General features: G+C 42.3%; 1 protein-coding gene across 1 annotated transcript in view; it reads left to right on the forward strand.

Moving 5' to 3' along the window:
- TENM2 (teneurin transmembrane protein 2) overlaps positions 1–17,775 on the forward strand; it is an 845,679-nt gene that overhangs the window by 656,510 nt on the left and 171,394 nt on the right. Inside the window, exons 6-7 of the mRNA XM_025042998.1 lie at positions 1,142–1,264; positions 13,900–14,105. Of these exons, the coding sequence (XP_024898766.1) occupies positions 1,142–1,264; positions 13,900–14,105 (329 nt within the window). The remainder of the gene's footprint in view (positions 1–1,141; positions 1,265–13,899; positions 14,106–17,775) is intronic.

Below are 17,775 nucleotides of genomic sequence, written 5' to 3' on the forward strand. Positions count from 1 at the left end.
TCGTACTCAGAACCTTTCCCTGTCAACAGCCTTTTCTCCCCTGTAGCGCTGGAAACATAGCAACAGCGTCAGCCTGTGTCCGGTTGAAATGCCAGACAGGCGTCACGCGATTATTGTTTGGATGGAAAATATGCAGGGAAATGAACTCCTTAGTTATTCACAAATGAAGCATTTCTTAGATGAGGGCTTGGAAAGAATGCAGATTGTCTGAGATCTGCCTTTCATTCCGTGCAAACCGCTCACCAAGAAGCGTCAAAGATAGGCGCGTGCTGTGAGTTTGCTGAAGTAATTGGGAAGCGGGGAGTTAGGACAGACAGAGGGACAGGGAGGACCAGAGGAGGTTTGTGTTTGGAGGTTTGAGGTGCACCTGGGGGTAGAGCAAGTGCTTTGCAGACAAGCTGGTGTCCTGAGCAAAGACGAGGAGGTGCCTCAGAGCTCGGGTCTCCTGAGCTGTGATGGTCTGGGAGGTAGGGGCGGATAAGGGAGAAAGAGAGAGGAGGAATTGTGATATTCCCAGGATGGTACCCCATTCCGCTCACCCTTCCCAAGCTGTTTCCACAAGAAGTGAAAAGGAAAGTGTCTATAAGCTTAGAAACAGGGCGTGGGCCTCACAGTGGGCCGGTGCAACCACAGCCGCCGCTGGCTGCGTTGGTGTTTCGGTACAGGTGTCGTCAGACCAGCCAGCCAGCCCCATCTGGGCAGCCTGCTCTTGAAACCGATTTACATTCTGAGGATTTGGGGGGAAACTGTCCTCATCAGGACCCCGGGACTAGCAGTCTGAGAATGACTGCCTCCAGGACGTGGGAAAGGCAGGATGCGATGGAGCACGTCCCCTCTACAGTGACCCCAAAGGGGCATTTCCCCTCACGGTGGCACCACTTGGAAGGCCTAGGCTAAATTTCTTTCTCCCTACTCTGCCCACCGTGGGGGTCCTCTCCCCACTCCCCATCCCCGAGGCCGTGAACACCCAGGTCTGCCTGCTTTCTGCATATAGCTATTCCCTGCAGCCTGGGGCAGGCCACTTTTGAACCCACAGCTTCCTTAAAAGGCAGTTACTTGGAAAAGACACCTGGCCCACCCCCTTGACATTTGCATTGCTGAATTATCTATTCATATTTTCATTACTTTGTCTCTCCTGCAGCAATGCATCTGCTCGGACTCAATTGGCAACTCCAGCCGGCAGATGGACACACCTTTAACAATGGGATAAGGACCGGCTTACCAGGAAACGATGATGTGGCAACAATGCCATCTGGAGGCAAAGGTGAGGTTACAGCTGCTGCTTGCCCTCTTGAGGTCACAGGAAAATTCAGGGCTCTCGCCAGCTAGTTCAGGTTTTCCAATTCAAATCTTGGAAGGTATGCAAAAAAGGAAAAGAAAGGGGAATTAAAAAAAAAAACAAAAACGTGTTGCCTTTCTGAGGTGCCCCCATTAAAAGCTGTTTGCTGTTCCTGTCTGTTAGCTGTGTTTGGCTGGAGTCACTCAGAGCTGGCGCGCTGCCTGCTCAGAGCAATGTGCATACCTATGCTATCTGCAGCGAGTGGCACAGTCTGGAGCTACTTGAAAGCATCCCAAGGCCTGGGCAGAAGCGGCAGCAACAGCAGCAGCTGGAGTGGCGGCAGCAGCAGCAGGAGCAAGTCCTTCCTAATCGAGAAAGCCCACAGCAGCAGGCAGCACGTGCCGCACTAGACGACAGTCTCTCCCGAGGAGAGAGGCAGCCTCCCCAGGGAGGAAGCCCCACCTGGCACGGAAAGGAAGAGAAAGAGACTCAGCTTCAGGGGAGATAGAAATGGGTTTTGACAACCGGGGGACAAAGCTTCTCTTCTCAGAGTGGGTAAAGGGGACAATAGAAATGTTTGTTGAAGCAATCAGGCAACTGTATTCTTGCAGGGGCAAAAAAAAAAAAAAGGTGCAAACAAAGTACTGAGAACAGAGGAGAGAAAACAGAACCATGGGGAGGAGGGGACCTGGGACAATTAAGAGAGGAGAGCAGCCAGTGACACAGGGAGGTGTGTTTAATTCAGGGTGGAAATCACACATGAGAGCGATGATCTGGGAGGGTCTCCGCAAACACAGAATTTTCCACTCTGCCTCTTGGCACACATAGGCGGTTCACCCCCACGTGTCTCAAAATACCCCACAGGGATATTTCAAAGATGAGAAAGGAAATAACATTTATTAGGCACCTATTGTACATCAGGCTTTGTATTGTATAACTTCAGCAATTCTGAAGGAGAGGAAATTATCTCAGAGAAACTGAGGCCCAGGATGTTTTATAAACTTACCCCAAATCAGACAAGCAGGCAGGTAAAAATCAAGACTCAAATCTCTACCCTGTGCCCCTTTGGGCAAGCTCATTGGAGTTTTTCTTGGATCAGTCATTTTCCACAGAGAAGATTCCAGAATTCATCTTCCCTTAGAGGTGGACATTGGTCATCCTGAGATACTAATGTTGCTGAAATTTTTCTCCCCAATGCTGTCCCAGTGCTTCGCGTGTGACTCTTTTGTCTTTTTATCCAGTCTGTAATAATTGTTCATCTCATCTATCCTAATAATAACACTAAATTACCTTTAAGTAAGCATGAAAAAGTTTTATCTGAGGATGAAGTTATATGCTTTCCATTATCAGGAAACTAAAACTACACCTAAAAATGAAAAGCATATTTTGTCTTAACTGACCATGTTCTGCCTTCACTGACCAAAAAGCCCCAAGCAAAATTTGTTGGCCTCGGATTTTAATCCACTCACTTTCAGCGCTTGACACCATCTGCAACTTCGGTTTCCTTTATGACAGTGGTTCTCAGCCCGAGGCATTTTTGCCTGCCAGGGGATGTCTGAAGACTTTTTTGATTGTCACAATTAGAGTAGGTGCTACTGGCCTCTAGTAAATAGAGGCCAAGATTGAGGTAAACATTCTACAATACACAGGACAGCCCTAGGAAGAATTATCTCCTACAGCGAAGGACTGTCCTGCTCAAAATATCGACAGTGCTGCTCTTTGAGTAACCCTGTTTTAGGGGTCTCTGTTATATTTTACCCATAAATGTCCTTGAATCTACAAGTCTGTACCCTGCCCTGTGAGAAGAATGCAGAATGCACTTTAAAAGTGAATATGCATATTCTATCTTCAGGCACAGGCGTGTCCGTTATGTGTGCATACACTCTGAAATTATGTACAAACTCTTTTTACATATAGTCCTTCATAAAAGGGGACTGCCGAGAGGCATTAACTTCCATAAATTAAGGTCAGCCACTCCTCCCGTTTGTGAGTAAGCTTCATCCAGATCCCCTACCCCACTTTATCATCCCACACAGCACAAAGAGAACAAGTCCTAACTGAGAGCGTGGAGTCTCTAACAAATGAAGAAATACTTTCCATGGTGTCTTGGGAAAGACCAGAATTTTCCCACTCAGATACAGCACACTTTCGAAAATGTTGTGTAAGTCATATAACATCACCAGTTCAGATATTTTCCCAGTGAGCTAGGAGGCAGACGGAATGGTTGCCAAAGTGTCATCCAATAAATTTCGTCAATAGGACTCTTATGAAAAAGGGTGAGAATTAAAAATTGCTTAAAGTCGAAGTAAAACTTGGAACACCTCGTTTCTGAGCACCAAAATAGTGCGCTTCTGATGACTGAAAGTGTCAGTTCTCTTCTGTAACTTACTGTACAGTTTGATTTAAAACACTACTAGGAAGATTTTAGTCTTCTCATACTCCACTAACTCTTCTCGAGAAAGTGACCTTAGGTTTAAATTTCTTTAGCCAGTGACCTCCCTCTTGCCCGCTTCCCAAGTCTATACATTTAGATAACCTGAATCAATTCCAATTAACTAATTTTCTAGTGTTTCAAAGAGACAATCAAGAAATATTGGCAATAAGTTAATTAAATAACCCCCCCTCCATTTTTTTTCTTTTTTTTTTTCTTTTTTTTTTTTCGGTGTGTTATACAATAATCCTTCACTTTGATAATGTTTTAATCAAGATACACCACGCATTGCCAGGGAGGGTAATCTCATGAAGCAATTACTGGTAAGTATCCAGCAGAACCAAATTAAAATGTAAGCAAAACACAGACACGTGAGTCCCATCTAAGATGGCACGTCAATAGAGATTTCATTACCTGCTCCTTAGAGCATTTATATTTCTCGGGTTTGGAAAGAAAGCTAATAGGCAGGGCAGCCTACACTTTCCGAGACGTTAGTGGAAACTAAGCCCTTGATTAATTAGTTAGGAGACTATGTTCTTTGGCCTTTTTTCTTCCCTTTCCCATTTGTTGTTGCTCATGGTTTATTTTTTTCCTTCACTCTCTCTTTCAATTAAACCTTAACGTGGTTGGTGGTGGGGTTTCACATCAAGAAAAGGGAGTCCACAGACTGCCAGAATCACTCACCATCTCGCGTGTATTTCTATGTTAAAAGGAATGAACTCATACATCTTCATTACACGAGCACGCAGCACTCTTTCTATAGATCTGGGATTAGATAAGCCTTGAGAACAAAGATTCAATACAGTGTTCTGACCTGGTCAGATAACATAAGAGAATCTAGTTTGATTGGCTAGGCCCAGAGGCAAAAAAAAATACGGGAACTTTTAAAGGGCACATTGTGTGTAGCCAATTTGCTCACTGATCTCAAGAAAGAATAAGCTCCCAAGTGGAATTTCATGGATCGTTCTCAAAGCCTGTCACTCATTTTAAATTCAAGGCATCCTTTATATCAGGGGTCAGCAAACTACATACCGTGGACCAAGTCTAGCCAGCTGATTGTTTTTGCAAATAAAGTTTTATTGGAGCACAGCCATGTTCATTTGTTGCCTGTGGCTGCTTTGGCACCACAACAAAGCAGGTGGGTAGTTGCAACAGAGACTAGATGGCCCACAAAGCCGAAAATGTTTACGCTCTGGCCTTTTACAGAAAAAGTTTGCTGACAGCTCTGTATCATTCACAAGCCCATTTCTACCTTCCTTGGCCTTTCCTGTAATTACACAAATTATAAGAGTCTAGAGAGAAGAGATCAAACTTCCAACAGATCAGTTCTTTCTTCTTGACCAAGAGTTAGGTATAATACATTCTTTTTAACTTTGCACTGACAGGTCCTCTAAAATAATAGGACTCTGGGGTTGGTCCAGCTGCAAACAACAAACAACAGCTCCCTCCCTTTGCAGCTGTGTGACCTTAAGCAGGTCACGTGTCCTCCCTCAGCCTCCGATTCCTCATCAGTACAATGGTACCCCCTCATCAGCCCGCTGTCCAGCATAAATGAGACAACTCTTGTAAAACACAGTGTGCGGTATCAGGTACTTAATAAGACATGCCTGAATATGAGTTGTCACTGACATCAACATGACATCTCAGCTGTAACAAGCCTCTGTGGGCTGGCACTTCTTAGGAGGTTCTGTATTTTCCAAAGGCAAAGGCTGCTTTCAGTATGTCAAGATGGACAATCGTGTGCTGCTTCATCTTTTTTTTTTTTTTTTTTTTTTACCTTCTAAGAATGAGAACAAACCCGAATAAAGTCTTCCCGAGCATGTGCTTTGTGAGGTCAGTGGGAAGCAGGACTTCCCATTCGAAAGGGCCGATGTGAAAATGAGCTGGCCTGCTCACGACAGCTCTGTTTGTCTCGCTGCAGCGCGAGTTCCATCCCTGCCAGCCTGTTTTAAGCCCCACCATTCTCGGTTTATAACTCAGCTGTAAACATTTATTTGTGCCTGGAGCACATTTCTTTCCTACCATTTGAAAAAAAAAAAAAAAAAATCAGGATTTCCAGATGGTATGCAAGTTGGAAAAAAATGGCAAAGACTGTTATTCTGTTTAGAAACATGTTTTTCTACACTTGCCCTTTCAGCAAAAACTTCATTATGATTTTCACTAGTTGGCTTAGTGCACGGTACCAGGAGCCAGATTAGTAGGGAGGTTGGTGATTCTTCCTCTGGCTCTTGTCAGCCTCTCAAGGAACACAGCCCAGGGTTTCGAAATGATCACCTCCCTACATAAGGCTTTTCCAAAGTCGGTGAAGTTCCCGGAAAGGCGAGGGGTCATTATTTGAGCCAATCATTACGATGCTGCATGTCTACTGACAAATATACCAATCACCTACGTAGTGACATAGCAGCTCCCTTCATTTTGAAGGCCATGTTGTTGCACCGTTGTTACAGATGGATCCCACTGAAGTGCCTCGCGTCGGTGGATTTTAGCATCTGGTTGTCACCCGCATCTGGTTGTCAACCCTGCTCTAGGCTGCACAGGTTCCATTGTGCACGGCACGGTCATGGTTTGACATGAGGGCCAATATCCCCCACCCCACCCCACCCCACTACATTTGCCCTTGCTCGCCTTGCCTCTTCCGCCTTTCAGAGTTGCTTTGCACACCCAGAGATTGGTCTCTGCTCTCTGCATGAATGCACACCTTTCTGTATCTTTTGTACTTGGCGCAGGATCCAGAATACAGTCAGCGTAGTAGATAGGTGAGTTTCAGTATTGCTCAGACCTGGCTTTCAGTCCCAGCTCTACCACTTAAGAGGTGTGTGACCTTAAGCAAGTCACTTTACTTCCGTGGTCTTCTCATCTGTAAAACAGGAAAGATCATGAAGATATTAGGAGATTACGTGGCAAGTAGTAAGCACCTAATAAATTTTAGCTGCTATGATACTAATAAACCGAACTATAAATTAATGCAGAAGCAAGCCACCTGAACAGTCAGTTGTATAAATATCTGTTAACACTCTTCATGACAAAGGGTTGACCATTTTTATCTAAGGCGACAAATCGAGGTTTTAAAAGATGAAAGGCTACATACATACTTTTATAAAATCCTTCAGTGCTTGTGGTCCCAGGCACGGAAGGATTTTATAAAAACTATTATTGCTGCGTGATGCTGTGGACACCATCACAGGAGCAGTGGCACTCAAGATGGAAATCTCTTCCTGAAGAATAGCCAGCCAGCCGCAGGGTGAAGGCTGACAGGCTGCTGAAGGCTCAGGAGAGCTGTAGTGTAAGGCAGTGAATCTAATGTCCTTTGGAGAATCTTTTCGCCCCTCTCTCGGTTAAACAGAACCCTCAGATGCTTGTCCTGATTCCCAAATAAATGGAAACGAGGTGTAATGACTGAAGCAATATTCTGAATTCAACTTTATTTGCAATAGATAAAAATATGTGAGGCAGAATAATCTGCAAGGCAGATTTATGCCAAGGTGCCTCCGGAGTTCAGTTAAGTTTAGCAAGTATTAATATGAGGCTTCATTTCCCTGCTATGACTGAGTCCATTCCCTTTATCACTTGTTTGGGGAATAGTCTCGCTGTTTCCATAAATGAATCATGGCAACGTTTTCTGAGATGATTAGCTCCTAATGTGGCTATGGAAGGCTGTCAATTTGCTTGACATCAGTCTTATTTAACTGGCTGGAATTTTAGGTACACGTTTCTGAAATAGGCAATAGCTTCCCATTTACATGAGCAATCTTCCGTGCTCTGTAGAGGTGGGCTATCCTGTAAAATTGATCATTAGAGTGTTGCTTCTAAAATCCCAGAAATCTCATCTTTGAGCGGGAGATGAACCAGCCAGAACCATCATGTGTTAAGTAAGCATCTGCTTCTGAGGGCAAAATGATCAACATCTTCACTTGTCACTTTGAGCTCATAGACAGAAAGGCGAGTTTCACAGGGGAGCTGCAGCTCTGGGAAACGTGGGCTGGATTCGATCCTGCTTGCCAGGACACCATGCTCGGTCATCAACTACAACCCCAGGATGGTGGCCAGACTTTCAGAGAATGGCTGCTTGCTTCCTCTTTTCCTGACGCTACCAATCCAAGCCTAAATGGAGTCCATGGGACCCTGGGCTGCAGGCTGCTGAGATAAGGGAGGATGGGATTATAACATACACCTCAACTTTGATGGCGACCATAGATTACCTAGTACATAGTAGATGCTCGATAAATATTTGTTGCATGAACGCATGAATGAATGACTCACCCAACATTGCTTTGGACATTATAAATCATTATTAAATAAATAAAGTCTGGCTGCTTTTCGCTGACACAGGTTACGTAGAGGTCTCTACCTGAGAAGCAGATAAAGTACACATCAATACTTGTAATTTGGAGTAAATGAACTTGTGACTTTGTTTTCTCTGGCTATAGCACCTTAATTCATGTGACGGGTCCCTCCTTCTCTGCAGACGTATTGACCGCTCATTGTATATTGATTTTAGCTGCTCTGGAAAATGAGAGCCTATTTCATGAAGCTCCACCCTATCCCTTAGGCCACCGTAGCGAATTGTGCCTACCGAAGGCAGCCTACCTATATTTTCAATTACACCATCATAAATTTGTCCTCCACATCTGGGATAATCACAGCTATTGTTAGCAACAACGGAATAGAAAGCTATAGAAGTGCTTCCAAGCCAGGTATTACATAGGTTACCCTGATTAATCCTCAGAAGAACCCCATCGTACAGATGAGCGGGCAAACTCAAAGAGGGGGAGCAATGAGCCCAAAGGCACACAGCTAGTAGTTGTTAGAGCTGGGATTCCAACCCAGGGTTGACCAGCACAGCTGTGCAACATTGCCTTCTGAGATTTCAAAACTTCTCAGTATGAGGATACCTACCCTGGAGGTACAGATAGAAACCTCAATTACTTTATTTCCTCGCTACCTGTCTCTCCGTGGCAGCCTGTTAGGGTCTAGCTACGTATGTGGTCCTGAAACAGCTGCTGGGGTTCAGAGGGGCCCAGGGTCAGGTCAGGTTGCCTGACGCTGCTGTCCTCTTTGACCTGCGAGAGCAGCACAGCCCTTCACTCCTGGACACCAGCCCAGGGACTTGACCTCCAGGGACGAAGTCCCTAAGATGGTTCCCAGCACTGCCTGCAGCAATTGGCAAAAGTCATCTTTTCTTCTTAGCTCTTTGAGTATTTACAAAAAAAGGTTGTTGGGTTTTTTTTTTTTTCATTTTCATTCTTTTTAAAATTACAGAAGTTATATGCAATTATTTTAAATTTTTTTTAAAGTATATAGGAAAATCTTTGTTTTCTTTTGCTACAAAGAATATGAGTGTAACAATCAGAAAATTTTAATAAGATCTGTAAATGAGAGCATTGTATCAATGTTAATTTTCTGTTTTTGATAATTATACAGTGGTTCTGAAAACAGAATTTCCTTGCTTTTAGGAAAAAAACACATAGAAGTATTTAGAGGTAAGGGAGCACCCTGTTTGTAACTTATTCTCAATGTTTCAGAAAAAAATATATACATATGTATTTATATATGAGGGAGAACATGAAGCAAATGGATATAATGGTCATGGAATCTGGATGAAGGATATGCAGAAATTCTTTGGACCATTTTTAAAATTTTTTCTATAAATCTGAAATTCTTTCAAAATGATATATGAAATAGATATGAAATATATATATGGAAAGTGAAACACCTCTTTGCAAAAGCATAATTCAATTGCACATCTGGAGAATTTAGTTTGAAAGCAGTTACTAGTTTTAACACTAACGATAACATGTTAAATGAATCGAGTTTTATTTTTAAAGTGTAAGTACCTTCCACCTCCTGCCACACCACACCACACACACACACACACACACACACACACACACACACACACACACACACACACACACACACACACACCCCTCTTTGTAGCATATACCCGGAGGTGACCCTCCTGACTCACTCTGTAGACCTCAGTAGATCTCAAAGGTCCAAACCACTGTTATGTAGGTAAGGACACTGAAACCTTTGAAGTTAAACCAGCCAGCTGCTTAGTGGCAAAGATGGGAGTTCAACCAAATAGTCCACTTACACTCCTGCTCCTTCCACAAAAGTTTCAAGGTCATTAAGTATCAGGATTAACCCTTGACTTTCAGTTGTTACTTTCAGAACCTTTTTACTACACTCCAGCTCCCTTGGTTTGTTTGAGTATAAGCTTTTACACAAAAGATAAATTAAAAGTTTTACTCGTGAATTTTCAACAGGATCCACGAGGAACTTTATTTTAAATAATCAATATCCCCATAGAGTTTTCAAAAGTTAATTTTATTAAAAAAAAAAAAGTCAGCTTCCATGCAACTTTGCAAAGTGGATCTTCCTTAAGGTTCTCATTTTACCCAGTAATTACAGGGGCTGTGTTAAAATACGCCCTCAGATGGGCAGGTAAAACTCGATTCAGTTCAACAAGCATTTGTGGAGTGCTCATGGTTGCCAGGTGCAAACCACAGAGAACCCAGAGCTGAATTCGCAGCTCTGCCTGACCTCAGGGAGCGCGGTGTCTACTGAGAGAGACATAGGAAGACAGGCAAAATCAATTACAGTACCTGACAACAGGTGCCACTGTAGTTAAGTGTAACCGTTATGGAACTCGGAGAAAGAACCTATTTTTCTGGTTGGGGGTGAGGAGCATAAAGAAAAAGAGAGCTTCAGTGTGAGGGTGCAGTTGACCTGGACCTTAATTTCATTGTTACTCACTACAGCAGGTTTATCAATTAAGCAAGCTAATCAATAAAGTAACCATATTGGCTTCCAGAAGGTCCCATCAAAAATCAGTGCTGGGAACAGATGCTGATTCCCAAATTTAAGCTTATTCCATAGTTAAGACTATTCCAGAATAATTATTCTATCTTCTTTCTCTTGATAGGTAGGTAGGTAGGTAGATAGGTAGATAGGTAGATAGATAGATGATGATGATGATGATGATAGATAGATAGATAGATAGATTTTAGATGATCGATACAAATATGTATACATATATACGCATATACATACATATATATCACATATACACACATTGCTTTTCTTTTAGAAAATCCTTTATCTGGAAAGAAAACCAAATGCTTTCCCATGTAGTTTTTCATTCTTTTATTTAATTCAATGTAACTAGCTGGCATTTATTTTACTATTATTATGTGCTAGGCACTGTACAAAGCCCTTCTTTGTGTATTTCCATTTGTTACTCCTACCCTATGAGATACCTACTATTATTATTATTATTCCCATTTTATTTAAAAAAAAAAAAAGAATGGAGGCCCAGAGAGGTTAAGCAAATTGCTGGAGGTCACACAGCACAGAAGAACTAGAGCCAGAGTGTGAACCCAGTTTTTGTCTGGCTGCAGAGCCTGTATTTCATCAGCCAGGGGCACTGCCTCTCTGGTGGATGAAACAGGAAAGAGAGAAACATCTGGAATCTTAGGGGGAGATGTGACAGTGGACAAGGCAGTTCGAACTCACTAGTGGTAGCAGCTAATTTACTGAAGTCAGGGTCCTGAAGTTGGGGTCTAGTGAAAGAAGGAGGATCCCACTGCTATAAGAAGTAAACTCCTGCAGCTCCTCGTCCGAATTTCTGCAGAGCCAGCGCAGTCCGGAGGCCAGCTCCCTCGCGCAGCCCCGGCATCCTCATTTGGCTTGACATTATCAAAATCTATTTAGGTTTCAACCGTAGATTAGCGGGCTTGTGGGTGCTGCTTTCCTGCTTCTTTTTCATATCCCGTCATTAACCCAGCAACCCTGAAAGCCCAGCAGCCATGAAGGAAAGCCCATCTTCATAAGTTTAAAGATGAATAATTTCTTTAAAAATTTTTTTAATGCATTTTTTTTAACTTGTTGCCACATTATGATTCCTGGGGCTACTTTTGGTCACTATCAGAGGCCCCTAATCTATTCTTCCCCAGGGGTCTTTTTTACTACCTTTCTTTCTTACTGGGTTCTTTTTATTATGTCCCTTCTCACAAAAGGCCCTGATTTGGGGACAGGATGGAGTCTGTCAAAAGCAGCATATTTAAGTACAAATTCGTTTCCAATTTATAATAGTCGGAGCTTCTGATCAACTGGTGATAATAAGTATTTTCCCCTGGGCTTGTCATTGTTTCAGCAAAATAAGCAACACTGAATTTAGGCTTAGAGCCTTATAGATTAATAATAATGATAATAATAACTAATTTTTATTTAGTATTTCTTTTGTGCCAAAAATTATTCTGAAAGCTTTTCACGGATTAACTCATTAAATCTTTATAACAACCCGATGAAATAAATGATAATAGTGTCCCAACTATAAATGAACTGAGGCTCAGAGAATTGATAAACTTAGTAGCTAGGATTTGAACCGAGGCAGTTTCAGCCCAGAAAGAGCCTCTGCTTTCATGTACTAGTCAGTATTTCTTCCCTTTATAGGGAAGTGGTCCACGACCATTAGCCAACATAAAAATGTTTGCTGAACAAACCATCGAGTCCCCATCCAAAGATCTGAGCCACTCAGGACTTATTAGTTGTTTTTTTTCTTCTTAACCTTGTTATGTGAAGGAAGCTTCCAAACTTCCCTGAAGAGTTCGTTCCCTAGTTTTATTATTCTGGAGGTCAAGAGTTTCTTCTTAAGATCCAAACCAGTGCTCCTCCTACTTTATTTTAAGCCCCCGTTGACTTTTTATTGATCCACTATTGAACTACACACAAATGAATCATCACTTCTCTTCTTAAAGAAAAAAAGAAAAAATAATAATAACTTCAGACCCTCAAGTCACTCTGTGATTTTCTCTCATAATTTAGACACAGAAAACCTCCAGAGATCCAAAAACGTTACCTCTTCATTTTACAGATGGAGACACTGTCTCCAAGGTCATCTATGAGTCTTGTCTGGGCAGGGTGGCTAGATAGAAAGTGAGCTGTGTCTCTTAAGTCAGAACTTCACTGACCCTCACACCAGTCTTCAGCAATCTTATGACCTCTCCGACCACCCAAACCTTTTGCAATGTGCAGTGGCCAAATATAGATAAAATTTTCAGAAGAATCCATCTCCAAATGCAGAGGGGAACGTATTTCCAAGCCTTTCCCCGCTGGGCCAAAGAAGTTTTCAGATTCATAAGGCCATCAGAGAGATCAACTGAAAAATGAAGACCCTCAAAACAAAAATGTCTTTCTGTATCTGGTGTCAATTAACTTAGACGTTCTCAAGAAGATGGGAGGTGGATTTTTTTTTTAAATTAAGAATCCTTTTGAAGGAATCACAAATGGTTCCAAGAAGGCTTTATTCCCATTTTACGGATGAGGGAAACGAGACTCTGAGAGATTAATTAACTTGGTTTTCTTGGGTAGCCACCAGTAACTCCCAGCTTTTCCTTAATTCTGTGATCACAAAGGAAGCCAGCTGCCCTTGGAAGTGTACAAGGCACTGGTGGTTTATTGTTACTCAAAACTCCTCTTTCAAAATAGATATTCTGGAATGGCTGTTGTTAAAGTTTTGAAGGATGCTGACTGTGGGCAACTGATATTTGCCATATAAGCCATTTTAAATAGTGCTTTGCAGAGACACTTCGCTGTCACCGTGGTTTCCACATGGCTCTTAGCTCCCTCCCTCCTGCTCAAGGAAGGGGTCACTCCCAGCATTGGTCACCCTGAGATCAAGTCCCATTTTCTATTATACTTTATTTACTTTGGACCGATTTTCGTTTACTGTTGCTTCTTTTTTAGTTTATGAAAATGTCAGAGTATTTGGACTTGTTTGCGAATGGAAAGAATAATTAAAGGCTTCAAGAATTCAATGTGGTGCCAAATTAATATCACTCTCCCCTCCCCTGATGATACTTTTTACATCTCAGTCACATTAGGGGTTGTCAAAAGCTTTACATGTACTTAGCAGACTCCAGCTCTTATTATATGTGATCAGTAAAGAGCAGCCTCAGAAGTTTTAGAAATCATTATAGCAACATTTCAGATGCCCTGGGGTAGGAGTTTATAGCTTTGTGATTTAATATGTAAATGTTTTAAGCTGTGACTTAAAGAGAAAGTTGCCATGAGTTTAATCTTAATACTTTTTTTTTTTTAAATCCTGGAATATCATTAAACAGAAATATAGAGCCAACTAATGTAGACAAATGTCACCGACTTGATCTCTATTCTTGTCTTCCAGTGCCCTGGTCATTGAAAAACAGCAGCATAGACAGTGGCGAAGCAGAAGTTGGGCGGCGGGTGACCCAGGAGGTCCCGCCAGGCGTGTTTTGGAGATCCCAGATTCATATCAGTCAGCCCCAGTTCTTAAAGTTCAACATCTCCCTTGGGAAGGACGCTCTCTTTGGTGTTTACATAAGAAGAGGACTTCCACCATCACATGCCCAGGTAGGACCATGCTTGATATGACCACGAGTTATAAAAAAAAAAAAAAACGCGGCTCACACCAGCTAGGAGGTCCAGAATTAAAGGACGGAGAATAATAAGTGTGGGCAGGGGTTGGAGAAGTTGGAACATTGGTGCATTGGTAAATCAGTTTATTGCCGGTGAGAACGTCAGATGGTGCAGCCACTGTAGAAAAGAATTTGACAGTTCTTCAAAAAGTTAAAACATAGAATTATTATATGACCCAGCAATTTAACTTCTCGGTATATACCCACAGAGAACTGAAAACGTTATTTCTCATAAAAACGTGCACACAGATATTATAAAGCATTATTCATAATAGCCAAAATGTGTAAACTACCCGAATATCCATGAACTGATGAATGGATAAACAAAACATGATATAGCCATACAGCGAAATATTATTCAAACATAAAAAGTAATGAAGTATTGTTATATGCTACAACGTGGCTGAATCTTGAAAGTATTATGCTAAGTGAGAGAAGCCGGATATGCAAGGCCACATATGATGTGGTTCCATTTACGTTGCCCACAATAGGCCGATCCATAGAGGCAGGAAGATTAGTAATTGCCAGGGGCAGAAAGGAAGGAATTAGGACTGACTGCTGGTAGGTATGGGTTTTTTGGGGGGGTGATATAAATGCTCTGAAATTAGCTGTGATGGTTGCACAACTTGGGGAGTGTACCAAAAATGACTGAATTGTAAAATGGTGGAATTTACATTAATAATTATATCTCAAAAAAAAGGGAATGTCTCAACCTGATGAAGTCAGCTTTGCTAAACCTGGAGGTGACTCCTTGCGTACATTCTGTTAGGCCTTCTGGTTATTGGATTAATTAGTTAAGTGTCACTAGGAGACATCCCACTCTATATGAACAGTGTGATGTGACACTAAACAAAATTCAGCTGCTGTCTCTCTTTGACTCCCTGCCCTTCCCTGTACTGAGTTCCTCGGAAAGTCTTTGGCGCTGGGAAAGTGAGCTCATTCTGGAGCTGGAGATGAAGAGATTGGGTTACATTTTGGATTTCATCGTTTTTCCTCTGATCCTTCCTTTCGTTTGTCCTGGTAGAGATTTTATCGTATGTACCACTTGGGATAAATTAACACCCAGAGAGCTTGGTTTTCTTTTCCAGTAAGAATTATATTTCCTGAGGAGACTCAAGTCAGGTTTCCCCGCCTCATTTGCTTTCAAATCCAGCAAGTACATAAAGAAATCTGTTAGGAAAATACTCCAGGAGAGGAAAAACATCCTTAACCACTCATTATATCCAGTCGAAGCTGACTTTAAAATGTGTTGGAAAGGTATTCATCTAGAAAATCCAATCGGAAGAATTTAAAGCTTTAAACCCATTGGCAAATATAAAGCAAGGAGGCCACCGTTTCTTTGTCTTCAGCTCATGGCAGACATTGCTAATCAATGACTGTACTTTTTCCTCACCGAGCTCAGTACACCGATTCATCCAACAGAACCCTGAAAACAGCCACAAACATCTTGTTGGCTCTCAAGATGAAACTTATTTGCAACCCCATCTTACAGCCTGACATGGTCAGTATAAGGGACTTAAAAGGACAATTTCTTTTTTGAGCAGGGAGGGCTGTGGAGGTTTTTATTACCATACACAGCCATGCTATAGGGACCGATATGGAAAGTGGTAATCAATATGACCTCCATCCATCCACCCAGAAAAATATTTGTTGATCTAAGCACTGATTATCCAGAGATGAGTTAAGTAGCCCTGACCACGCAGAACTCCTGATGCAAAAAGCACATCTGCTCTTCAAAGAGTTTCTCAGGAGAAAGAGAGGAATTCAGCTGAGTGGGATCCCTGAGGCCTTTCTGTAACTTCTGGTCAGTGTCAGGGTGCTGCTCTGGGGAGTTATGCAAATTGTGAGGTGGTCTCCTTGACCTTTAGGCTCCACCGATCCTACTGTAGCATAAGGAAGAATTTGCAGTGAAATCTGCTTAATGGCAGTATTTGAGTAAGTGTGAACATCCCCCTGGACATAGACGAGCAAAATTTTCCCCTCAATTAGATACAAGGAGCTTTGCTGGTTAAAATGGTTCCCCAACGTTGTTTCAGAGAACTGTTATATCCCCCTTCCCTTGCATGCTCCGAGCAGCTAGTATCACGGGAAAGCCAGTGATCACGGCAAGTCAAGTAGGTAAGTCTCTGTAACTGTGTGACAGTGGACAGCTGGGAGAAGCCTACTCTGCCCAGTTTCCCTGCTGTTCTGACATTCAAGACTCAAACCCTCCATGTAAATGTCTTTTCTTCTTTTGTGGATACACCACTGTCCGTCTCCTGCCAAGCCAGTGATTGTTTTAGTGATCGTCCTCTCAAAATAGCTCCCCTCCAGGGACAGTCCCATCACATTTCAAGGGAAGAGAAACGAATAGGCATGGGCTGATGTGCCGTTGGGTTTCAGTCCAGCTGCCAATTTGGGAGTTTAGCACGTGTCGGAGGGTCAAGTAAGCGAGACACAGTGCAGATGCTTAGAAATGCACGAGACAGGTACAATATAGGGGCGCTTCTTTAAAAAAAAGAAAGAAAGGCAAAAAACGACTCCTTACACATTCTCACATCCGTTCACTGTCATTACATGCATTCATGTCCATTTGATGAGCTACATTTCCTCCAGGAGACAGCGCTCAGCTTCTTGCAGGGATAGGTGACTAACTCATTATAGAATTTTTCATTTCTATTGGCATGTCCTATCAAGGAACATAAGTTCTATAGGGATTGGCAGTCTAGCCAAGGTGACTCATTTGAGCTGGAAAGGGAGAAAGAGAGAGAGGTGGGGAGGAGAAAGAATATGAAATTCTATTGGCTGTGTTGCATGAAATGGCTATGCTTAAATTTTATTGAGTATCCATCTCTGACCATGAGCCTACAAGGTTTAGTATCCATGTCCAAGGATATTAAATACAGAGAGAATCCTTTCTGCTTAAATTTCCCAAGAATCAGAGCCTGTCCCAGCTGACTTTTTGAAAGTAGCACAAAGCAGCGAGGCAGAGCCAACGTGGCCCAGGGGACAAAGTCCTGGAATAAAGGGAGAACTGAGAATGGAGCCCCTGCTGCACGTTAGCCGGGTGACCTTGCAAATACCCTCTCGTAGCCTCAGTCTGTCTGCCTGTGCGCTCGCCTCACAGTTTTCCTGTAATTACACAACAACAACAAAGGCAGAATGAGAAAACATTTTGCAAACTAAAGCACCATGTGAAGATATCACTTGGTAAGCGTTTCGTCGTGCCGAGAATTCTGTGTGGCCCTAGGAAATACTGTATAGCAGTGGCCAATTATGTAACTACAGCTCTTTAAAATAAAATTCATTTTCTAGTTTTTTTCTTATTAAAGACCAGATTGTTTTCATTGAAGAAAAAATTTAAAAACACAGAGAAACAAAAGGAAGAAAATTTTAAAAATCCATAATTTGAAAGCAGCCCCCTTTGGCTAAATGTTTATGTAGTATTTTTGATACAATAAAACATATCAGTTGCAGTAAAAAAACACAAACGAAAAAAAAGAGCACCACCAAAAAAACCCTTCTAAATTCAAGTGGCTTAAAACAACAGAGGCTATTTCTTGTCCGTTCCATATCAGTGATTCTCAACCAGGGGCAATTTCGCCTCACCCTGGAGACATTTGGCA

Source organism: Pteropus alecto, unplaced genomic scaffold (genome assembly GCF_000325575.1).
Source record: "Pteropus alecto unplaced genomic scaffold, ASM32557v1 scaffold40, whole genome shotgun sequence".
Taxonomy (NCBI): Eukaryota; Metazoa; Chordata; class Mammalia; order Chiroptera; family Pteropodidae; genus Pteropus; species Pteropus alecto.